We start from the raw sequence: 25,482 nt of genomic DNA, 5'->3' as shown, positions 1-25,482 counted from the left end.
CAACATCTTACCAGGGATAGGGACCATATGATGGGAATTATGCCGGGCAATAAAGAAAGAATTTGAGCATATGAATTGTTCATCTCAGGCCAACTAACTCATACCTATTCTTAAACACTGCAGCAAGAGAAACAGAAAAGGGCAGACTGTGGTCATAGGGGACTGACATAGGGGAGAAATAAGTGTATTTTATTTAGGAACTGTTACAGACATTGATGTTTTATGTACAAAAATGCTTATGGAGCTTCTTGATAATATATCACTCATGGATGGGAATGGGCTCCTGGGAGTCCATTCTGTCAGTACTGTCATCTCAAAAGTAAATTGCTTGCCAAATAGGAAGGAGAGAGACCTGCATACTTGGCTTGGAGAAAAATGAAAACCACCTAGCTAGTGATCAAAGGTGTCACTGCTTAAGAGATTTCTGACTATAGAAACTATATTATTATATACACATACAGATGTGGAGGTCTGTTATGAAACCAGAGGGGTTAAACAAATATGTTTGGATTGCAGCATCTGGCAGCTTCTTCTCTATGTACAATGGTACATTCTTCTCTAGGTAAAGGTAAAGGTACCCCTGCCCTTACGGGCCAGTCTTGACAGACTCTGGGGTTTGTGCGCCCATCTCACATTTATTGGCCGGGGGCCAGCGCTGTCCGGAGACACTTCCGGGTCACGTGGCCAGCGTGACAACGCTGCTCTGGCGAGCCAGAGCCGCACACGGAACGCCGTTTACCTTCCCGCTGGTAAGCGGTACCTATTTATCTACTTGCCCCCGGGGGTGCTTTCGAACTGCTAGGTTGGCAGGCGCTGGGACCGAGCAGCGGGAGCGCACCCCGCCGCGGGGATTCGAACTGCCGACCTTTCGATCGGCAAGCCCTAGGCGCTGAGGCTTTAGCCCACAGCGCCACCCGCGCCCCTACATTCTTCTCTACATTAGCATAATTAGTGCTAATGGCATAAGGACCCAATGCCTCATTCACCAACCCTGGATTTGTGAAGGTTGCACAAGGTTCTGATGTGGAAGATATTGCCATTTACACCTTGCAAAGCAAGGTTCTGCAATACAGTTAGCAACTGCATAGTGTTTACTTGTGTACTGATAGGGGTTATACTTCTGAGCTACGGCAGATTCAAAATTTGCTGATCTGAAGAATCTTACTAATTTTTACAGGAAAATAAGAGGGTATTATTGATCATGTTTTAATTTTGTCTGTGTTTGGTTCAGACTGAATCATGATGATAATCTAATGCTTCTTTTAAGAAACACCTTGTAAACCACTGAAGCCCCAGAAAGTTTGCATGAAGGTTGTGTGACAGCTACTCTTTGGTAACCATTCATTTTGATTTCTTTATGTGGAGGTTATATGACATTGCCTCAAGTGATTGATATCCCAAAGTTTCCCACAGAAGAAAGTTTGTTGTGCAAGAGCATGAACTCGTCTTTAATTGCCCACCCTTCAAATTTGCCAGTAGGGGATTGAATCTCACCTATAAAATAACGACAGCCTGGAAGTGGTCTTTGTCAGTGACTTCCAATCGTGTGTCCTCTTAAACTTAAACATGCAATTTTGCGAGGTGTTTTTCATACTTGTCTTAAATGTGGTTCCAATTTCCATCTGGCAATAATGCAGGATAGATTCCCCTGCTACCTCTTCTTCTGAATATAGATGAAGCAGTATATGGTATGGTCAGCTATATTTCACTGTTATTAGCAGACTGGTTGAGAACATAGTACATGCTGTTGTCTTGGCTCAGTGGCTAGGACACTGTAGGTCATAATAATACCATTTGGCCTTTCTACACCTTCAGATGCAGTATGAATTTTAAAAGGTATTTGGTTTACAATACAGCATTTCATACATGGCAGCCTAACAGAAGCATTATACCATATGTACTTCTTTGCTGACAAATCAGTAAGAAGGTAGAAAAGGCCTTGGAGATGCCCTTTTCCCTTCTCTCTACATCCTGAGGCACTTATGTCAAGAATAGAATAGTTAACAACTAAAGACCTGTGTACAAATTTCATGGGTGATGGGAGCTGGCTTCAGGGGAAACATGTTTTCAGAGGCCAATTCCCCGCTCCACCACCATGGTCAGTGGAGGGGTTTTTTGCTTCCCTTCTTTAGGGAATGGCTGCAGTTCATTGGCAGAACTGATGTTTTGAGGGTCCCGGGATCAATTTGTGGCATTTCCAGTCTGAGCTGGGAAAGAGTCCTGTCTGAAACCTTGGAAAACTGTTGCCAGTCAGTGTACACAATACTGAACAAGATTCTTGCAGCTATGCCCTTCTTGCAGCTTAAAGCAGGGTATGGAACCTGTTGCCCTCCAGATGTTTCTGAACTCTCATCATCCCTAACAATTGATATGCTGCTTGGGACTGATGAAATTAGAGTCTAACAACGTCTGGTGGGTCATAGATTTCTACCTTTGGTTTTAATGAACCTATGGGTGGAGGATATTGGAGTTGGAGAAATCACATCATCGAATGTGTGTTCTCTGAGAATCGTCCCCCTCCAAGAACAAGAACAACCAATCTGTTGTTCCTTGTGGTCTCTTCCAACTTGGCCCTTGTGGTCTCTTCCAACTCTATGATTCTATGAAGCTGAACTCCCAACGTCAGCCTCAGCCAGCATGAACAAGGTTAGAGATGATGTGAGCTGCAGTTCAACACCTGGAGGGCATGCTAGGTACCTCTGCTTTAAATTATGAAGGGGTAGGCTTCTTTTCAGCTTAAAGGACCTTTCAGTGGTATTCAAAGCTAGTCCCCCTCAGAGTAGATCTACTGAGGCTAATGGACATGGCTAACTTAGGTTCATGGATTTCACTGGGTCTACTCTGTGTAGGATTTAGTTGCATGCAGCTCCCTATGAGGGGACAAATTGGGATTAGAATATGTGCATCTTATCCCCTCCCCCATCTAAGCCTAGCAAAGTTTTAATGCAGGAATGAGGAACCTGCGGCCTTCCAGATTTTGCTGGACTACAACTTCTCGCATCGCTGACTGTTGGCCATGCTGACTGAAGCTGATGGGAGTTCGTGTTCAACAGCTTTTGAAGGGCTGCAGGTCCCCCATTTCTAGTGCACTACACTCTCTGGTCTGCTACAGTGATGGTTCTCTAGTGTCACAGAGTTCAGGCAAGTAGTTCTCTCTGTATGCAAGCTGCACCGGTGGTGCAAGGTGGGGCCTGCTGCCGGGAGCCAAGGTTTGAGTCCTCCAGTGACATATAGTATGATGACTGCAATGATATTATATGAGAGAAATAGGTTTTGGCATTGCATGGAAAGTCCCCAGTCGTGCATTGGCAAGGTCTTTGGGGAGAAATATTACAGTGAGTCATTACAGCATCCAAGGAAAGGAGATCAAGGTCTGCCTCCACCCTACTTTCATAAGGTTATTTAGGAACAGTAAACTGTCCATCAGCAAGGCATCTTTTTTCCATTTTAAAAAAAGATTATTGTGCCTTTTAATGCTCAAGGTCACCTTAATATGCTGTGGCATCAGCATGCCAGATGTTATTGTGCATAAAAATGAACATGCACAGGGACAATTTGATTTTATCTTGCCCCCTAAGCAGCTTTGGGATTATATCACAAAAAGCTCTGCTGTCCCTGCGTTTTATGCATTGGTATTAAAAGTGGGAGGATTCCAGGAAGTGGCAGCGTTCTTATAACTCAGATCATTTGTCATGTTCATACACATGAAGGTATGTAGCGGAGCGCAAGGCTGCTTAGTTGTGGCCTAAATCATCAGAGCATGCAGAGAGCTGTCTTCTCCAATGACTCTGAAAATCATTCTGCAGACTGATCAGACTTCAGAATTTGCTGGCACTTTGTGCCCTACTGTTTCCAAGATATAGATTGCTTCAGCAAGTTTTTAATGGAAGATCTTAATCTCCTAGCGCCCCGAGCTTTGATTTCCCCATTTCAAACCCAAAGTAAATAACACAGAGAGTTTTGAAGCTCTGTTTGAAATGTTTTGGCAAAACAGCCAGTTGCCCTGAGAATAATATAAACAGCACAAGTGCTGGGGCACAAGATTGCTGAGCACTGGAGTTAAGTGTCAAGAACTGGATTCTTCTATCCTCTGCTTGTTTAGAAAGCCTTTATTCTTGGTGGAAACAGATGTGACGTGGGAGATCTCTAATAGGACCTCCTGAAGTTTTAATTCTTTAGTTTTGCTGTTATTGTCGTGTGGTTATTTGTTTTACTGCAAATTGTGACAAGGTCAGCTCTTGCAGGACTGTAGATTTCAGTTATATGTTTGATTTCAGGTGTGGTGCCCCTTTGGGAAGTGCACAGATTCCAGTATGGAGTCAAGGCATTTTTGCAGTAAAACTATGGAACTTGTTCTAACAGGAGGAAGTGATGGCCACCAACTTGGCTTTAAAAGAGGACTGGAAAAATTTGAGGACGATAAGGCTCTCAGCAGCTACTAGCCACTGTGCCTATGTTCTAATTCCACTGCCAGAGGTAGTATGCCTCTGAATTCCAGTTGGGCATTGCAGGTGGGCAGAGTGCTCTTGCATTTATGTCCTGTTTGCAGGCTTCCACAGGCATTGGTTGGCCACTGTGAGAATGGGATGCTGGACTAGATGGGGCATTGGCTTCATCCAGTAGGTCCTTATATTCTTATTTTCGGGCTATTTAAAATTTAAATATTAATTTGTGTATGTGTGTGTTTAATGTTCACAGGTGCCTTAACTTTTAAAAATAAGATATGTCATACCTCTTCTTAAAATGATATTGAAAGTCTAAATATGAATAGTAAAACAATAAGGGCTGCTGTTCTTGCATGGCCACCATGCAGTGGTACCTCGGGTTAAGTACTTAATTCGTTCCGGAGGTCTGTTCTTAACCTGAAACTGTTCTTAACCTGAAGCACCACTTTAGCTAATGGGGCCTCCTGCTGCTGCCACATCGCCAGAGCCCGATTTCTGTTCTCATCCTGAATCAAAGTTCTTAACTTGAGGTACTATTTCTGGGTTAGCGGAGTCTGTAACCTGAAGCGTATGTAACCTGAGGTACCACTGTATTGGAATCTGCACTTTTCCCAAGGCAGTTCTACATCTGAAATTGATGATAAAGCTGGGAGGAGCACAGAGAGAAAAAATGCATCTGCAGCAGCACAACTAGATGCCTTCATCTGCTGCAACAAAACATGTCTCTCCTGCATCGCTTTCTACAGCCACAGCAGGCGCTGTAACTCTCCAACTGTTTGACATTACCCCCAAGGGCACACTTCTCTGTTGTCTCTTGAGATGGATGGATGCCATCTCATCTTAACTTTCCCTAGCAGGGCAGGAGAACTTAAATAATAAGCTTTTAAATTTGTGTGTTATTGTCACGAATAATATTTGACAGCCAGTATTCAAATGTGGTCATTTTTGACTAGGAAGTGAACTTTAATCAACATACACTAGAGACATGAGTCATTTTGGGCAACAGCTGGTGGCGGTATGCCAGTGCAATAACTGTTCCTACATTTTTTAAGTGTTCTGGGTTGGTAATAACAATGAATTAGATTTTTTAAAAAACACCTGAATTAGGGTAGAATTTGCCAAGGTATTTCTATATATACCTCCATCAAATGTAAAAAGAGTAGTAGAAGGAGGGCAATATACTCTGAGTGTCCCTTTGGGGTTAAAGCAGAGTAGTGTGATGCTATGAGGAGAGGGACATTGCAGTTTATTTTCCCTTGGGAGTTTCTCTGTTGTGATAAACAAAAACAGCAGCAAGCATTTCATCTGAGTGTCACTGGCCTGAACACAATGAAAACTGACAGCCACTCTTTCCCAAGGAGATGGCGGGGTCTGTAACAAATAAGAGAAAATGACACACTTCTTGGGTCACTAGAGCTCTTGATAGAAATGTATGTGCAAAAAAATCAAGCCACAAACACAGCACAGATAAGACTGGCCCAGTGAGATGGAGAAAAGGCTTCCCCAAAAAAGAGTTTTGGGAACTATAGTTTACCCACAACAGAACTACATTTCCCAGAATCCTTTACAAACTACAGTTTACAGGAATCTCTGGGAGATATCATTGTTGGTATTTAATGGTTTGTTTGTAATTGGTTTAAAAGAGTAAAAGAGTTCCCTAGATGCCTAGATATGGGTTTGAGACAAATACTCTCTTGGGGAGAGCCCCAGCAAAGATTTAGAGTCACAAAACATGCAGACAAGTTAAGAGTAGAGATATAGCTTGTTAGACCTTTAAATTATCCCCTTTTAAGTTTCTTCACTTACTTCCCTTAGCTTAGAAAAAGAGACCACATGTTTGATAATTTAAAATGGTTTGCTTACAAACTCTTCAAAGGCAGATTCATGTGCTTTTCCATACAGCAGCAAGAAAAGACAGGCAGTTTAACATAGTTTCAAGAAGGTAAAAGTTTCTAAATCATTTGTCTAGAAACACGAAGATGGCTTGGTAAAGCCATGTGGTCAAGGTTTGGAGCATCCAACTCAGATGTCCTTTCTGATTGAAATCACATGGTCGAAGAGGGTGAATAAAGACTATGGTAATCCTCCCTCCCAAAGAGGCTGATCTATCCCACTGTCATGTGCTTTAACTATATGGGGTGTACTCTGTTAGTGTCTTCTGCTAGAGATATAGCTTTTTGGGATACCAGAATAAGCAGGACTGTATAGGAAATTGGTCTTTGACCTGATGGATCATAGATAGAGATGTAGAAGGCTGGAAAACCCCAGGGAAAATTGGGGAAGGGGAGAAAAGCATCCCCCCCATTCATATCTCTAGTTACAGAAAATTGGCCTTTGAACGAATGTGTCATGACCAACAATTGCATCACACCAGTATTATCACCACAATTTTTGACATGTTGGTTTTAGAAGAAGGAAGAGAGGAGAGAGAAAGTGGAGAATCTCAAACATAAGAGATAAAGCTTAAAAGTAGATAAAAAGCAATATGTAGCCTAAGGATAATATTTCAGTTCAGGAACTGAAATGGTTGAATACTGCTGCTTAGAGAGTTTTTATACCTCAACCCAAACATAGAAAAATATCATAAATAAAAAGTACAAAAATTATTAGATGCAGTAAAATGGACTGTTGATTAAATAATGGGAATTTAAAAAATACTTCTTGATACGGGGACCATTTTTATGCACAGCTATGAGGGAATGTGACATGATTTTTAAATATGAAAGCGAAGTTTCTCGGATGAGCAAAATATGGCCTAAATTGTGTGCAGGTAGAAATTCTTCTCCTACAGAAATGTTAGCATGTAATCCCTTTCCACTGGGAGTTACAGCTCCACCCCTCACCTCCTCACAGACACAGTCCTGCAGCAGCTGCTTCCCTGGGCCCTCTTCATATTTGTGCAGTTTTGAAAGGGAGCAAAAATGTGTGTGGCAAGTCCTTTTTTTCTCCCTGTCTCATGCCCAGTTCCAGTTTGTAGCTTCATGGCTGAGCAGGAATAAATACTCAGGATTATGAATGGAGCAGAAAATTGATTCAGTTAATGTTTAAAGGTGAATCTACTAAACTGGCCCTTACCAAACAACACACAAACCAAAACATAGCTATGCTTCAGAATTCTTACTTGCTTGAATTTTGTGGTTTAGTTCTAAAAAAAAATATGTTTATATTATGGCAAAATGTGCATAAAAATATATTTGTGCAAAGAACGTACCAAAATCCATTATATTTGGGCACATTGCTAGCAAAGATATATACATTAGTCAAAACTGCATACAAAAGTATATTTATTAGGATAAATTCACACCAAAATGCTGATGAGCTGCAGAAATGTGGATAAGTGAAATTAAGATTGGAAAAATTAGAAACTAAAAGAACAAATTGACAAATCCTTCCATCCCTACCCAGGACAGCCCAATTCAAATGCAACATTTTATTCACTATACACCACCCTGTTTTTCATGTGCATTCTATTATCATGTGTTCCACATACATATTATGAAACACTTTTGCAGCTGTGTTTCAGTGTAAAAGGATCTGTAGAACAAGCAGATTTCCTTGTACCTTTTTTCAAAGTTCATTTTCGTACGGTCTCACTTTGATACTTCAGGGGATGGGACAGGAAAGCAAAATAATTGGTCTAGCAGATACGATTGCAAAACCTATTCCCTTTGTTGGTTTTTAACTCTTCACCTTTTTAAAAAAATATAAAAAATATATAAAAGGCACCCCACATTTACCTTTTAGCTATAATTATTTTACACTTTTATCATTTTGGAAATGTCACATTCCTTGGGAATCCATAACTGCGCTTCCTTGGATTGATCCATTTGTATGGTTGGCATTTGGGAACTTATGCAAGGTGACATTCGGAGAAGAAGCTCATTTTTAAAAATAAGTTACTATGTATTAATGAGGATTCATGCAGCCCTGAATGCAATCAGTGACAAAATTCAATTGGATAAGGATTACAGCCCCAAGCAACATTTGTCGTTCTAACAAGCTCTGAATTTGTTTATTACAAAGGGATATCACAGACGTGGAGTTGTGCTTTAATTCTGCTAAGCTTTGATGAATGCCATCAAAGTTTCTACAGGAAAGAGAAGCAGACATTGCCAAAATAGTTGAGCAAAAGCAAGATTTCCTGCTTCTAGCATTAGGGCACCTGCTGGGCACAGGAAACAGACAAATCCCACATCTCAAAATCTACACTTGTTTGCTGTCTGTTTTCATTAGTGGCATCCTGTATGTTTGTAACGTCTTATTTTTGTGTTATGTATTAGGGTAAATATTGTTAGTAACTTAATGCAGTCTGTACCAAATCCTGGCCCTTGGCCTGGTTAGCACTTCACTTTTGTGCTACTGAGCACAAAAGTTAGAATCTCATAAAACAGGCACTAGTTTGGCTATGATGTCCATTCTTCTTGTATGTGGCCATTGGGACAAATGGCTGGGTTCATCCTGTGTCCAGCTTTTGTTTTGCTCCTCCTCCTTTCCCTTCAATATGATAGAGGCTTAATTTTTTTGTAAACATTTTAAATATGATTGTGCAAATGCTTATACACTAGGAATGCTTGAAATATGAAATATTTGTGTTATGGGCTGTTGTTGAGATAAGATCTCATGAGAGCAGTTTTCAGAGGCTCCTACAAGCTAATGACCCACAGAAACATGACTATTCCTAATATAGCTGAAATTTTACAGCTGTACAGTTGTCAAGAACAATACCGTTTGTAACAGCTTACATGGTGTGATGCAAAATAGAAGTAGAAAGATAAAAGATGCCTATATTTAGGCTCTGAGTGGATATTTGGGAACAGACTGTTATGGTTACCACCCAGACAGCTTGATCATGACAATTAAGCCTACCCATTAATGGACTGTGGCGGTATACTCTACTGCCAAAGAACAGCAGAGGTAGGAGAGAACTGGAAAGAAAAAGCAGAAACTTATAAGAGAGCTTTTAAAAGATTTCAGTTCCAGACTAGAACATCTTTGGTCAGCTATGATAAAAACATTAGGAGAGGGCTTTTACCTTTTTTACCTGGCTCTCAAACCAAGAATAATTGAAAGTGACATGTTTCACTGGGCTGACTCTATGGGTTGTATGCAACTAAATTTTGTTCAGAGTAGGCCCATTGAAATAATGGACCTAACTTAGTCATGGCCATCAATTTCAGTGTGTCTTCTCTGAGTAGTAGGGGTAACATTGAATACATTGCTATGTGTGTGTGTAGGAAGAAATGTTTACACATTTTGAAATTCTGTGTAGCTCTACATATCTGAGCAAAAGTGTTGTGTATTGCATTTTGTGTTCTCTATCCAGTTTTGATCCTTCAATGCTCTAAGAACTTGAGGTATGGTGAATAGGCATATTTGGGTAATGTGAATATTTTATGGGGCAAAGGTGAGATCCTCTTCACAGTATGTTGGTCAGGCTCACAAAAAAGTCAGCTACATAAGGAAGCAAAGTTGGCCCTGGGCTAGGGGTGGCATTGTTGGCACCTGCCAAGGCCAACTCTCCAGCGGTTGTGTGTCCACTGTCAGTCTCTGGAGCCTCTTGACTATTCTGTTTCTCCTCCTCCTGCCACTGCCTGTTCACTTGCCCAATCTAACACACAACCAGGGAAAAGAGTAAGGAGACAGACCAGCATCTTCTACTTCCCTTGCGCTTTTCCTCTGGAAATAATAACAAGTAGTAGTAGTAGTAGTCACAGTCCATCACACTTTTGCTGCATGAGAAGACTTGTGTGTAGGCACCTTATTAGAAGCTTTCATTCATTTAGAAGAGTTTCTGGAAGCAGTGGTCAGCAATTGAAGTTACTCTTTGAGATGAAACACTCACAGATGCCATAAAACTCAAGTCAAGTGATTCATTGCTTGACCGGCCATAAGTGCATCACAGTAGTACTATTTACAATCATTATAGTAATAGCTGTAACGGCATAATTAAGTTTCAGTCCCTCCTCCTCCTCCTTCTATGCCCTTCCTATCTGACTGGGTTGCCCCAGCCACTCTGGGTGGCTTCTAACATGAATAAAAACATAATAAAACATTAAACCTTAAAAAACCTCCCTGTACAGGGTTGCCTTCAGGGCCCAGAGAAAGAGGGCAAGTGAATGAGCAGAAGTAGCATGCAGCAATGTGAAGGGGATGGTCCTCAGAGCGGGGACACTAAGATAATCTTTCTTAGGGACCCCTCAAAACCTGGACCCTACACCAGTAAGAAGACTTTCTGTATTTTGGAGTGTGGCTGCAGCTTATAAGTGTATTCTATCTAATTGGTGTAAAAGAAAAGTAGATTCTTTTTATTTATTTTTAACCACAAAGAGGAGAACAGAAGCTATGCAAGGAACTCCACACTCAGCTAGGAAGCTAGTGGCAGGGTGGGGACTGCTATGTCTACCACAATACCTGGCTTCTATAGTTCCCTTTAGCCTCTGACATTCATCAAGCCCTGGAACTATTTTAGAGAAAGCATGCCTGCTTTAATAGATCTATGTGCATTGATGTGATTGCCTCTGACTGAAGGCAGAAATGAGGGTCTGGCATGATGTGTGTCAGGACCTGTTTGTTTACGCAATCAGGTATCCCTGGGTATCAGTGATTGAGCTCAGCCTCTTCCCCTCATGTATATACATGTTCAAAGGATGAATCAGAGGGGTTTAAAAAAGGTCAACTGGTAAGATCAAGAGCTCTTGTCTTGAGTCACCTCCCTTTCATTGCAGGTGAAGTCTTATTTACATTAGCAAGATTAGTGGATGAAAGCCAGTAGCATAGGGAAACATAGTGACCTATGATTGGCTGAAGAGATTCAGCAAATTGATGTGGTCTGAACACACTGGAATACTTTGTGTGTATACTGGGATTAGTTATTCCGGGAGTAACATAACACTGAGGTAGCAAACTCTGGATGTTGAGTTGTAAATACATAGCCAGGGAGATGAAGTATAGGAGGAGATGCAAGGAACTTTTCTCAGCTTGAAAGCATTAAGATCTTTAAACTTAACGCTTGATAAAACTGATGAGAAACTATTGTTGGTTTTTCATTTCACTGTGTTTGTGTGTGTTTAAACAAGTACTACTCTTCCACTGCAAATAGTTGTGATCCCAATCTACTGAAATAAATGGAAGATTTGCCATTAACTTTAGGATTGTTCTTGTAATGTAATGGGTTAAAAGTCTTCCCAGCCTCAGCTCTCTAGATCCATGACTTAAGTATCAGGGGCATAAGGGTAGTATTTCTGGGAATTCAAAAATAAGTCAGCAGCTTTTCTTCTTACATTTTAAAAATGTTTCTCTCTCGGGCCTTTGACATTTTGGATGCTCTAATTTGTATAAATGCAATGAAAATCCTTCTCTTTTACTTATTTTCAATGTGGCATTTGAACTGCATCTTTGGTGTTGCCGCAAGCAGTGGAACAGTTGGCAGAAACCTGCCACTGCTGCTTTCTTTTGCTAAGCTTGAGCAGCTATTACAGGGTAAAATAACATTTTGCAAGACTGCCCTGAAAAACTCATGCTGCTGATCCCTGAACATGAGTTAAGCTAGGCAAACAAATGTGTGCTTGGCAAGGACACAGATTATAGGTTACAAGGGGGCTTAGCAGAGTACATTTTAACGCAGACCACAACTTTTTCATCTAAGTGCAAATCATGTATCAGTTGGGGGAGGGGACAGGGAGAAGGAGCAAAACAAAACAAAAACCCAGAAAGCTTTAAAGATGATGGGAGAGATTTGTCTTGAAGCTGAAAATTATAGAGTTCAGTAATGGAACAGGCAGAGGCGGCATGTAAAGGAAAAGTATAGTGAAACATTTGATGAAACAATAAAGTGTCGTGCTGAGGAAAAGGGAACAAACAGCCTAGAAGGAAATACTTTAGTCTAAAGAGGCATTCTGCCCCTCCCTGTTCCCATCATTTATATTCTCAAAAGCTTAAGTCAAATGGTTTGTTTGCTGCATTTCCCCCCTAAGATTTTGACCTAGTTCATGGGTAGGCAGACTTCATGCTTAGAGGATCTACTTCTGTCCCTTGGAGCACTGGAATCTACCAGCCAAAGTCACAAAATGGTGGTTTGGGGTACAGACAAAGTCTGCCACCAGAAAATGCTCTGTTCATTAGTGGAGAGCTATTGCAATCACTTACAAGCAATATCATCTATAAATGACTGTAATTTGTTTTAACTGACTTTAATATTGTATTTCACCTCATGGTGAAGCATGGGTAAGAAATCAAATAGCTAAAAAAATAAGAATATATATATATACACCCAGCACATAGCAAGATTGCAGTGAGTAGGAGCCAAGGGCAAATATGGAGGCAACAGGCAAAGAGAACCAGGCAGGATTTGGTGAGAGCTGAAGCAGAGCAATCAAAACAGACAGATGTTCCAGGCCTAGGTGAAGGCTTGTAAACAGGAGCTGTTGAGCACCCTTTCAGCAGCCTGTTTCCTTTAAGCACTTAAGGGAACATAGAAAGATGTCCTATACCAAGTGAGTATTGCTGGTCCATCTAACCCAGTATTGTTTGGACTTACTAGCAGTAATTCTTAAGGATTTCAAATGGGTCTTTCCCAACCATTCTTGGAGATGCCAGGAACTGAATTTGAGAAATTCTGTATGCAAACCATAGGCTTTGCTAGGGACCACTGAGACCAGAACCAAAGAAAGCAGGGAAAATTATGGCCACAGGTGAGCTGTATCATTCCAAGATAAAGCAGGGCTATTGCTGAGCTTCATAATTTCCAACAAGTCCTGTCTATTTCTCTTTTCTGTTAGACCTGGTCTGTTTATAGCCTGAAAATTTACATTTATAATAACCTTGTTTTGAACACACTAACCTACTGTGCTTCCTTCCATTCTGTATCTGGCCAATTCCTGATTTTTTTGTTTGTTTCTTATTTTAGTCATTGCTGATGGATCACTGGAGAAAACCAGTGATGATGTGGGAAGTGAAGAAGACTTGTATGAAGACTTCCGAAGTTCTAGCCATCGTTATGGCCACCCAGGTGGAGGAGGAGAACAGCTTGCTATTAATGAGGTACTGCAACTATGGGTTTCTATGGAAAATAAGACAGAGCTATCATTTTTAAACAACAGCAGCAACAGTGAAACTATTATGATTAACCAGGCAGGACTCTCTTTGCAGAAGATGCATTTTCTAGTGGTTCATTTATCTGTTAACTCCCTCATGTGCATGAATTTTAGTAGGCAGACATGCAAAGGCAACTTCCTTTGAAAGAGCATATGGGAGACGTATGATGCTTAAAAATATGTTTGCAAATTTTAAGGTGGAGAAAAAATGATGGAGGATGCATCAGTAAGCTCAATCAGGCCAGTTACCTTAAGACAGAATCACTATGTCCCAGAACCCACCATTAGAGCACACCAGGTTGTTTCCTTTTAATTTTTCATATTTGGGAAGGCCTTTAGGTTAATTGCCAATTTATTGTGAGCATTTGTTAGTTCTGTGATATTATTTTATTATCCTAAACATTAAGCTGATGTTGGGTATTTTGGTTGATTTTTAATACATATAATTGAATTTTAGAATAATTTGTATGATCTGTGACTTTTTAATTAATTTCAATTACTTTGAATAGAAAAGTAGGCAACAAAGTTCTTCAGTCTACTAATATATCTGAATCTAGCAGCTGGTATGTTCCATATTGTTCAATCAGAGCTCTGCCTGATGCACTGCTGATCTAGCAAGGCCATTGTTGTGTGTGATTTTATTGGTGTGTTCAAAACTGATTCTTCAGCTCTTATGTTTCACTTTGTTGGGACAAGCAGCATATATACTGAAGTTCTGCACAAGACTTCTTATTATCTTAATGTTATAGGTGGGCTAACCAGCAGAATGATTAAACAAAATTTCAGAAGTGTTGTGCTGCTGTGATCTTTGTTTACATGCATCTATAAGTGCACAGATAGGTCGTTCAACTCAGACCAACTTCCTTTGCACTCATTGGATGGCATGGGACTTGGCTGTGCTTCCACTATTTGATCAGGAAGAGAGGTCCTCTCATATTTATTGAGGACCTCTCTGTCTTTCTTTCGGAAGCAACTTTGAATGCACCTTCCAGAAAATATTTGGCTTGGAGACATAGTGATGATGATGATTTCCTGTAGAACTGCAGACTTTGCTTGGTGATTTTTCCTCCTGAAAAGTGTTCTGTTCATTGTTAAAAATGCTTTCAAGTCACCATCTAGGATCAAGGATTAAATATGCTTTTTTATTCAGTGAAGGTAGTTTCTGTACACTTTGAAAATATATGTTTTTCCATTTGTATTTCCTTCCCTTCCTCATTCAAAATACTAATGACGAAAGAAATAATATGTTTAAGGAAGAACGATGGTTATGTATGTATTGAAATACTGATGTTGATTGCCTTAAGGGGTTTTGTTATCTGGTGCATTAAGATCAGAATGTTGCCATCCAACTGTGTTTCTAAGCCCACTCACTCATGAATATCCTACATTAGAAAATAGCAATACATTCATTCTATAAATTAATGAAAAATTTCATTGGAGGGTATGAATGCTTGAACTGTAGCATAATCTGCTCTGCTTTAGTAGCCTGTCCCCAGCTTAGAATATCATGTAGGAATGAAAGCAGAGATAGTTTTGTATTTTACATAAGACTTATAAATGTTTATTAGCAAATTGTACACTGGCACATTCCAGATTATGAATAAAGCTCTGTGGTATGTAACCACATTTTTCTACTCCATTTCTAAAATATATAGCTCACAGATAATTCACATTAGAAATTTAACTGCTGTGTTTTTACATGTATTCAGGTTAATGAAAGAATTGAAACAAGTATTGTTTCTATACAGGGGATATTTTGCAGATATTTAGCAGCAGCAGAAGAGGAGGTGTGACTATGCCCTTTCTTTTAGATGGGAAGGCTTTCCAAAAGTTAGTTCTTTTTTTCTTTTAGCACACTTGCAACTAACACAAGTGAGTTTTCACAGAGAGGCTAGTAAAAATAAATTTGTAACATGCTGTTGCCATGTATCAAAGAAAGGTGCAAGGGATATGAACCTGATGGGCTGTTTTATTGTCGCTCCTATAATCCGCTCCTATAATCTTAGATTCAGCCCTTTTGCTGTGCAAGGCTGCAATAGCTATCAAAAATCTACCACAAAGGCTTGGGTAATAATTAAATGTCAGTATTTGGTAAGGGACATGAAAATTAAGCCTCAGCCCAGGCAAAATAGTGTGTTGTTATTTACTTGATTTTGTAGTGAATGGTTTGTTGTAAGCTCTGCAAATTGTAGTGGAAAGGCAGGGTATAAATCATCATCATTATATAATTTGCTAATGTTGTTGTTGGTGTTGTTATCCCCATGGTTTCAGACCTCCGTTTTTTGCAAGAATAATTGAGAATGATGTGCCTTTTATGCTAGACTAATGGACTTAAAGGTACCACAGTAATCAGAAACCCACAGCAAGACCAAACTCTGCCTTCAGATATGTGGTTAAAATTTTGTGGTCTGTATGAAGACTGAATGTGAGGTCTTGTCTGATCTGACAAAGGCCCAAGAATATCAGCGGCCATTCCTGTCATATGGACACAAACTAGCTGCGTATTCAAAACTTGAGTTATGTACACAATATTTTTTTTGTGGCGGCGGCAGCATCAGCATCGGGGGGCTCATCTGCCATGTTCTAGCCTCAAATAAAACAAAGTGCCAGAAATGGTTGGGGTGGCCAGGGACCTTATGAGTGACAGCTGCGATTCTCTGATTCTTTGTGCATTTGGGGATAATTCATCTGCCCTGAATTTGCAAGGTCAGCTGAGAAATAATATTGACTTTGTCTTGGCAACTGTGCTCAGAGTGCATGACATTAGACGGAAAGGGAAAGAGAGAGTTGTGATGCTTGTGTCCGCAAGGAAGGTGATAGATAATTCTGCAGCTGCTGTTTATATGGCAGTTCACCAGCAGGCACTTGCAGAGTTATTCAAAAGATATTGCAGAATGCTTAGCATCAACACTTAACTCTATAACGATGACTGATCAAATAACCTCTGCAGAGGTGATAACTGACAGGCTTATAACTGACACTTCCCTTAGTGAACACTTTAGAGAAATGCAGCAAGAGGAATGGCTGCTGGTTTGGGGTGGGGGAAGGCTCCCGTGGTTGTTAGTCAATGGGTTCTTATCAACCACTTTGATGATGAGGTTGGATTCTAACTCCCATTGTCCCAAATTGGCTGTGCAGGCAGGGGCTGATAAAGGCACTGAGTTGGCCACCTCTGATCATTTGGCATGTAACATGGGTTCTTCTTTGCCCAGACTTCCAGGATTCAGAGCTAGATATGCCTTTGGACTTCATCTTAAGTACTGGCTAGCTAGACTGCCACTGCTTAAATGAAGATGCAAGTAATTCCTTATAAAAGTTCTCTTCCTCCACCACCACTTTCTGGTTCACATGTACTTGTGACAGGTCTGAAACTAGATGTGTGAATTGACACTTCTTGCTAAGTGGCATGATATCATAAGCTCAATATGGCTGTTTTCATCTGGCTATTTTATACTAATGATATTATAAATATACATCCCAGTTATTTAACTGTTGCTCTTTGTTGATTTATTTCGTTTATATTTTGCTATTCTTTCAAAGAGCTCAAATAAATGCCTTTGACTCATTATCCTCATTTTGTCCTCTCAGTCACCCTATGAGCTAGGTTAGGTTTAGAGATAGAGACAGGACCATGTCACCCAGTCAGAGTTATGGCTGAGTGGAGATTTAAACCATCACTTTTCTGGTAGAAATCAGCAGAGAGGGGAGCACCCTAACCACCTAGCCATCAACACTGGAGTTGAGGGTTCAGAATTGCAGCCTTAGTGAATTTGTAAGCTTGCTTGCTTGCTTGCTTATTTATTTATTTATTTGGAAAGGAACTGTAGATTATGTAATCATTGGACAACTTTTTTATTTTGTACTTTTTTTAAAAAAAATGCAAATAGCAAAATAAAAATAAAAATCCTGTTACAGTGGTACCTCGGGTTAAGTACTTAATTCGTTCTGGAGGTCCGTTCTTAACCTGAAACTGTTCTTAACCTGAAGCACCGCTTTAGCTAATGGGGCCTACTGCTGCCGCCGCGCTGCCGGAGCACAATTTCTGTTCTCATCCTGAAGCAAAGTTCTTAACCTGAGGTACTATTTCTGGGTTAGCGGAGTCTGTAACCTGAAGCGTATGTAACCTGAAGCGTATGTAACCCGAGGTACCACTGTACTCTAATCTTTCATGAATATGATAAGAATAGAATTAGATATGTTGTTTTACATGAGGAGACATTGTGGCAAAGCGTTTTAACCGTGTTTGATTAAGTACAATATGAATTAATGTGGACATGTTGATTTTTCCTTGTCAGGCATTTTTTCAGATTAATATACATATACCCTGTATATTATTATTATTATTATTATTATTATTATTATTATTATTATTATTTCTCAGAGGATCAAGATGGTTCACAGTATTAAAACCATAAAATAATAACAACAATAATAGACACACACCATTTCCAGTACCTCTGGCAGGTCATCTGGTTGGTGAACCACAGCCCTGACCTTGTGACTCTATACTTTATTCATACTGTCTCTGTTGCTCAGTCCGGTGCTAACAACACGTTTAGCATGTGCAAGAGAGACCTGTCACAGTGTTTGTTTGGTTTTTTAAAAAAGAGGAGCCTTTTCAGATGGAAGTAGAATTTACAGCAGAGAAGCAGTGGGAAAGGGGGTGTGGTGCTTTACTCTTCCTCATCTGCCATTCCTTTCCCCTTACCCACCCACCATACCTCTCCCTTCCTTTCAGATTTTGCTGTAGGGTTCAAAATATATATTTGCCCTCTTGATGAGGGAAATCCTGCCCACCCTCTCGCAGCTGTAATGGAAAGTATATTACAAGGAGGTTGTATGAGCTGCACACTGCACCACATAATTTGTATTGCGAGATTGGAGAACTAGGGCACATTTGTTGTGCAGCATCTTACAGTTATTATTATTTTTACTTCTGCTTTGGTAATAATAAGATTATTATTATTTATTTTATTTATCAAATTTATATACTGCCCTGTACCCAGAGGTATAAGTTTAAATTGAATACATTCTATTAACCCATCAAATAAAATTAAGTTTTTAAAAATCACTAATATGTTTCCTCAGGCAGTGCTGGAAACCCAAAGCTCCTAAGTACATTATGCATTTCTTCCCTTCGGAACTTGTTCAAGTAATTCTCTCCCAAACCTTTGTTGTTAGTTCTTTTTTATTTCTTTCTCGGCTCTTGAAAGTCCATACAATTTCACTCCTACATGAGCTGCGTAATCTCCCATGGTGCATTTTAGACCTCAGCTCCTGCTGAGATACACCTGAAAGGTCTCTTGCCATTCCATTCCCGTTTCTTGCCCCCACCCCCACCCCACACCCCCGAAACTAAATCTGTGAATGTTTTCACTGATCAGCCTCCCAATAAAGGCAATCCAGAAAAGGTGGGCTTCACTTCAAATCCCCCTAAAATCACTTCAAATGGCATGTAATTGCAGCTCTCCTCTCTAGATGCCTCACAGCATGGGCTTTTGAGGGGGGGGGGCGCAGGGCGGTGGATCCAGCTGCCCAGAGTGAAATAGCTGCACTCCTGCTCTGGCAAAGGCTGAGTGATATTTGAAAGGGCTTCAAAGTGGGCTGGGCTCAACAGTTTCCACACCAGCTGCCACCAGTTTGCCATACAACAGCTTAAAAAGAGGCCTGCTGGATCAGCTCAAAGACCAATCTTGTCCAGTGTTTGCTTGTCACATTGCCAACCCGAAAAGAGGGCCTGAACACAATAACCCTCCCCAGTAGAGGTTGGCGTCTGTCTCAAGAGACAGTAGAAGGCGCCTCCGGGGAGTGAAGGCAAACCATTGGCCTGATCCAGCACACTCTTCCTATGTTCTTAAGATTGCAGGTGAGGTTGAACATTTAACTGTGCCTGCCATATTAAAAATAATAAAAGTTTACAGTATTTTGTTACCATGTTCTTGCGGGGGGGGGAGTGCCTCACTCAGTACTTCAGTGACAAGGAAAAGTTTAGCTGCCGATTCATACACAGTAGCTTTCCTAACACACTGTCATGTTTTTAAGCATTTTTTCGGACAAGGTAGCGTTTCATTTCTCCCCCCCCCCCCGGCTGTTTTCACACAAATGACTTGCTATGTGAAAAATGAGGTGGCAAGTCACTGTGTGTGAACTTTGCCACCTCAGAAAGATGGGAATCCAAACTAGGTTTGAAAAGCAAATGAGCCTTGCAGCCTGTTTACTGGGAAGTAAGTCTGACTGGGAAGTAAGTCTGACTAGGGACGCGGGTGGCGCTGTGGGCTAAAGCCTCAACGCCTAGGGCTTGCCGATCGAAAGGTCGGCGGTTCGAATCTCCGCGGCGGGGTGCGCTCCCGCTGTTCGGTCCCAGCGCCTGCCCACCTAGCAGTTCGAAAGCACCCCCGGGTGCAAGTAGATAAATAGGTACCGCTTACCAGCGGGAAGGTAAACGGCGTTCCGTGTGCGGCTCTGGCTCGCCAGAGCAGCGATGTCACGCTGGCCACGTGACCCGGAAGTGTCCCCGGACAGCGCTGGCCCCCGGCCAATAAATGTGAGATGGGCGCACAAACCCCACAGTCTGTCAAGACTGGCCCGTTCGGGCAGGGGTACCTTTACCTTTACTTTAAGTCTGACTGAATTCAATTGGACTTTTAGCTTTTGTCTAGCTGAATCTGCAGGAATGTCCAGTAAGGTCTGACAGTCAGGAGTGCTGGCAACCTACTGATTTTCAGATTCTGGTTGGAAGGGTCTGGTTGGATTTTGCTGGCACCCTGGGCTTGGGGCTGAGGTGGCAGGTGACCAGATGCAGAACAGATTCAGGTAGGTAGCCGGGTTGGTCTGACGTAGTTGAAATAAATAAAAAGACTGTCCAGTAGCACCTTAGAGACCAACTTGTGCATGCACACAAAAACGTATACCCAGAACAAACTTAGTTGGTCTCTAAGGTGCCACTGGAAAATCTTTTTATTTAGATGCAGAAGAGGAAAGTGTTTCGGCACTTTTATGTAGTAGAGGGACTTTCATTCACAACTATGTAAGATGCAGAAGCCTTGTCCTATTTTTCACATAGCTACCCTAGTACAGGGTGAAGTACTATGAAAACCTGCATGCCTGATTAGACCAGAGATCACAGAAGAACACAAAAAATGAATATGTATGTGATGGCCAAGCATTGTATGTCTGTTATGTTTAGTTATCTTGTTATCTTGGTTTATCCTGGATTGTGAGGGTAAAAGAGGAGGCTATTGTGTGTTTGTTTTCTGGCACTGCCAAACCAGCTCCCACACTTTGCTTTCACAGTGAAGTAAATTCTAATGTTACTGTTAGGCTTTTCATCTTTTCTCTCTCTCCTTGATCTGTGCAAGCAGATTTATTAGTGTTATTAATTTTTCATACCCAGATAAAGCCACTTGGCATAACCCAGTATAACACTGAACTGCATTCACTGGAGAGCAGGCTGTTTTGCTTATCCCAGCTAATAGATTGCACATATCTTTACAGGCTCACGCACTATAGAGCAACGCCGCAATAAAGATGGCAAATAATCTGGCACAAAAGCATGTGGTGATTTAGGGCACAATTCAGTTCATGAAAGCAGCACACAGTTGATTATGCATGGAGGCAGTCTTTGCCAACCTTGTGCCCTACAGAAGTTTTGGGCTATTGGCCCAGCCAGTAGTCCAAAATATCTGGATGGTACCTGGTTGGTAAAGTCTGTGGTAAGGCCCCTTTTGCTCAGATGCCTGCTTAAATTATTCAGTATTGTTAAAGATCTCACTGTGGATAATCTTACTCGTCCTTGATCTTTAACATAGACACATGTCCTTATGAATCTTGTATTTTTTCTGGATACGACTGACCTGGGCACAGTAATTCATTCCTTGAGAATTTCCAGCTCATATTGAAATGTTCTCTATGTAAGCCTGACACTGCAAAGTGTTTAGATTACTGTAGTCCAAAATGTAGCAGCCAGGTCCTGGTGAGATAGAGCACATAATCCCAATAACATTTGCAGTTATTCTGTACTATTCTATTCAGGGCCAGTTTAAGGTGCTGCTACTTATAAACTTTATGGGACAAGATTGCCTTAAAGTTCCATGTGTTTCTTCCTGTGTGAGGCCCTTTTTGTATCTTGTTCCTGAAAAGGACACAGCTGGCAAGGCCTGGATGCAAGCAATCTATTTTTTAATTCAACTTTTGTTTATTTCTGTTTCTTTTTCCCTTTCAGTCTTCCCTAAATCTCCCCCTTTTCTTTCACCTCCTTCTCCACCCAGCTTTCTGCTGAAGCCCACTAGAGACAAAGAGAATGGCCACTTCCCATCACCACAAAAAAAAGGAAAGCCATCACTGAAAATGAGGATACAACAGAGTGCCAATTTGCATATTCTCATTTGTACATATGGATGCAAATTTAGAAAAAAATATTATAATATAAATAGCAATGCATCTCCTCTAAATAATCAGCTGGTAATGACTACCCCCCCAAGGCTACAACAGCCCCACTAACACAAATTTGGCAGGTGATCATGAGAGACAAGGCATTTGCTTCAGTCATTATGGAGTGTTGTCTCCAGCAAGGGCCTGTCACCATTGTTCTGTCAGACTTTTGGTGGTGGGTAGCTGTTGCATTTGATTTTTGATATCAGTTCATTGTCTAAAACAGGTTACGTAAGAAATATTAAATCTATAAAACCAGCATCAAAATCAGCTAGGGACAGCAATTGTTCCCAATGCTTCACATGCATAGTTCTTCTGGTGCAGCAGCACTTCTCTTTCCATCTCTCCCCCCCCCCACATGCTCCCCACATCTGCTCTGGAACATCCCCCAAACCTCTGAAGCTGTTTTTATTTGGGGTGGGGATGCCTGGAACATGCAGGAGAGGGAGAGAAAACTCCATTGTGTGTTTGGAAGTCTTCTGCTCATGGAGCTGCATGGAGTATGACCCATAGTCTTCACCATGATTCAAATTTCCATCATACCCTTCATCCAAGCGACTCAGTGTGGTATATAAGGTTATTCACTCTGCTCCATTTTATTGTCACAACAACCTTGTAAGGATGTTTATACTGAGAGAGAGATTGACCCAGGGTCACCTGGTGAACTTAATGGCTGAATAAGGAGTTGAATCTCATTCTCCTTGGTTAAAGTCTGATGCTTTAATTGCTGTACCACATTCACGCAATATACATATACATACATTTCCTACATATGTAATGAGACAATTTCCAGAGGACTTCCTCCTGGAATTAAAATACCTGCAAATAAAAGTGTGCATTCACATGAGCATGTTGAACATTTGTGTATGTATTGAAAGTATTCTAATTCAATTTTCAACAAAAAGGAGAGAGCTAAACATGGAGTACACTCAGTTCACAAAAAAATGCAAACATAAAATTAGCACGAAATAAAATCTTGATGATGTGCACGTGTGAAATGGCTGTCACCAGCCCAACACCCCAGGCAGAGCTTTCATATTGCCCCATATCATCTTCACACCATTTCACATACTCAGGTGAAGTTCAAGTGATGAGATACCAAGCAGCCTTTTCGTAGATGAATCAAGCAAAAAACAAACAAACAAACAACTTCCTTCTGTGTGGTGGTCTTTGTAAATGTGACCACTAGCCATATGTCTTGTAGTTCAGCTTGGTAGGAGTGCCTTTTACCAGCTTTATCTGATTTGCTATATTTGACCGTTCTGGGACAGGAATGTCCTGAGTGCTGCTTTGGTAACCTCAAGTCTGGATTGCTGCAATGCGCTTTATGTGAGTCTGCCCTTGGGCCTGGTTTGGAATCTCCAGCTGGTGCAGAATTCGGCAGCCAGACTGCTGATGGGGACACATAGCTGACAACATGTGACACTACTGTTAAAAACTCTTTATCTAGTCAATTGCAAAGGGTGCTCAGCTACCTCAGAGCCAGTTTCTAATCACTGTGTTAATTTACAGCATCATGAACGACTTTGGTGCAGGTTACTTTAGGAACAGCCTGAACCCTTATATCCCAGCTTCATCACTGTGATCTTCTACAAGAGTGTTGTTTGTTCTCTGCTGAGCTGGCGAGGCTCATCTGACATCAACAAGAAATGGAGCCTTTAGTATCATGAGCCCAATCCTGTGGAATACTCTGCCAATAGCAATGCAGCAGGCACCATCTGTTTCATACTTTAAATGCCTGCTGAAAACTCTACTATTCCGGCTTATGGGCAATGTTTCACAAGGCTACAGGTGTTATACAAGCTCCTTTCAGACACGGTTCCATGTACAAAGAATACATGCAGAAAGGTGGCATTTTGACATGTTTATTTCAATTAGATGTTGCATTAAAGACACATCATTTTGGGAAGAACCTGCAGCTGCGAAGCTGCATTCTGAATAGATGCTTTCTTTTTGTGCAGAACAACAATGGAAAAAGGCTACAGCTTAATGAACTTACAGGAATGTTGGTTGAACTGGTATGCTCAGTGGCGAAGCTGCATGCTCCGGCACTGGGAGCAGAGAGCAGGCGGGGGCATGGCTGGCACGTGCCCTGTGGGGTGTGGCGTGCATCCCAGGGCATGGCATGCCACCTGTGGGGCCGTGGTGTGCGTCCCGGGGGTGTGGCATGCCACCCATGGGGGCGTGACATGCTCCCGAGGGGTGTGGCGCGCTACCTGAGGGGGCATGGCGCCCTGCACAGTGGGGGGGTGCGAGGTGTGTGTCGGGGGGCGGCTGCGATGGTGCCCACCTCCCTGATGGTGCCGGAGGCGGTGCGCTCCCCCCTGCTCCCCGTTCCTCCGCCAGTGGGTATGGTTTGACTTTTTTCTTTCCTGATAAAGTGGCAGTGCCATTGATTCTGTGTTTGCCGTACTACCATAAAGTTTTCGACGAATATGACTGCACAGTGCAAAAAGTCAAACTTCACATCCTGAGCATGTACTGTTGCCAGCTTAAGATGGTTGCATGAGTCTTTTGTTGAAATGTTGATCTCTCTGTGAAAAACTGGTAATACTTTTGCTTTTATAACATTTAGCCTTTCCTAGACACAAGGGAGATAACAATCTAAGCTGGGGCGGTGGTGGGAGTTTGCATACTAAGCCTGCCTGCCTGCCTACATGTTTGTGCTAAGTCCCTAAATCAGATATGGTAGTCTGTTTGTTTAATACCAAATGGAAATCTCCCTCAATCAGACCATGGTCCAGCGCCTGTCTCCTGAGTGGCTTGGAGTCTTTCGTACAAAGTCTTAAAAATAAAATGTGGAATATGCATTCTCTCCCACAATCTGACCAGGAACTCAAGTCAAACAGGATGCTTGTGTTGACTCTATGTCTTCCAAATCCACTCTTTTGTGTCAATTCACAAATATAGATAACTTTGGTGAGGACTTTCAAAGATTTATGGGCAAAAAGTAAATTATGTTAGCAAGGGAGAGAAGAGGCCAATCAGGCCAGACAAATTGTTCAGGAACAGAACTGGTCTCTCAAGTACTAACATTTGAAAAACATCCCAGTGTAGATTAAGGAACCATTGTGTGTCCACCTGCCTCCCCCACCTGTTTCTGTATTACAGTATTATTCTTTTTATTTACTGTATTTAAAGCATATACACTGCCATTGAATCAGAAGTTACCAAGTTAGTGTATAACATTATAACTTAAGACAATGGGTTATCTGCATAATTAAATCGTGCACAAACTGTGGTTTTGCTTCCTGCCATACATGCTTGTGATAGATGATTAAGTAGACCTGGTTGCTATTAGCATGGTGTGTTTGTGGGAAGAGTGCATCTGTCCTCCCACATTTTTCTGAGTAGCTGTGTGAATTATTTGCTAAAAATCATAGTGAATCTCTAGATTTCAAAAATGTTGAAAGCACCTGAGAACTTTGGATGGAGGGCAGTATATAAATTAATTAATTAAAGAATAATAATAAATAGATCTGAACGAGGTCAATTCCTATTTCCGATCATAGGAA

General features: G+C 41.3%; 1 protein-coding gene across 5 annotated transcripts in view; it reads left to right on the top strand.

Moving 5' to 3' along the window:
- Positions 1-25,482, top strand: part of ARHGEF4 (Rho guanine nucleotide exchange factor 4) — a 150,742-nt gene that overhangs the window by 94,320 nt on the left and 30,940 nt on the right. For all 5 annotated transcript variants that reach the window (XM_082225312.1, XM_082225310.1, XM_082225311.1 and 2 more), the window contains one exon: positions 13,351-13,484. In XM_082225312.1, the coding sequence (XP_082081438.1) occupies positions 13,351-13,484 (134 nt within the window). The remainder of the gene's footprint in view (positions 1-13,350; positions 13,485-25,482) is intronic.

The sequence above is a fragment of the Podarcis vaucheri genome (assembly GCF_965113315.1).
Source record: "Podarcis vaucheri genome assembly, chromosome: 5".
NCBI lineage: Eukaryota > Metazoa > Chordata > Lepidosauria > Squamata > Lacertidae > Podarcis > Podarcis vaucheri.
The sequence above is the reverse complement of the archived record's forward strand: the minus strand, read 5'-3'. Positions and strand labels throughout refer to the sequence as shown.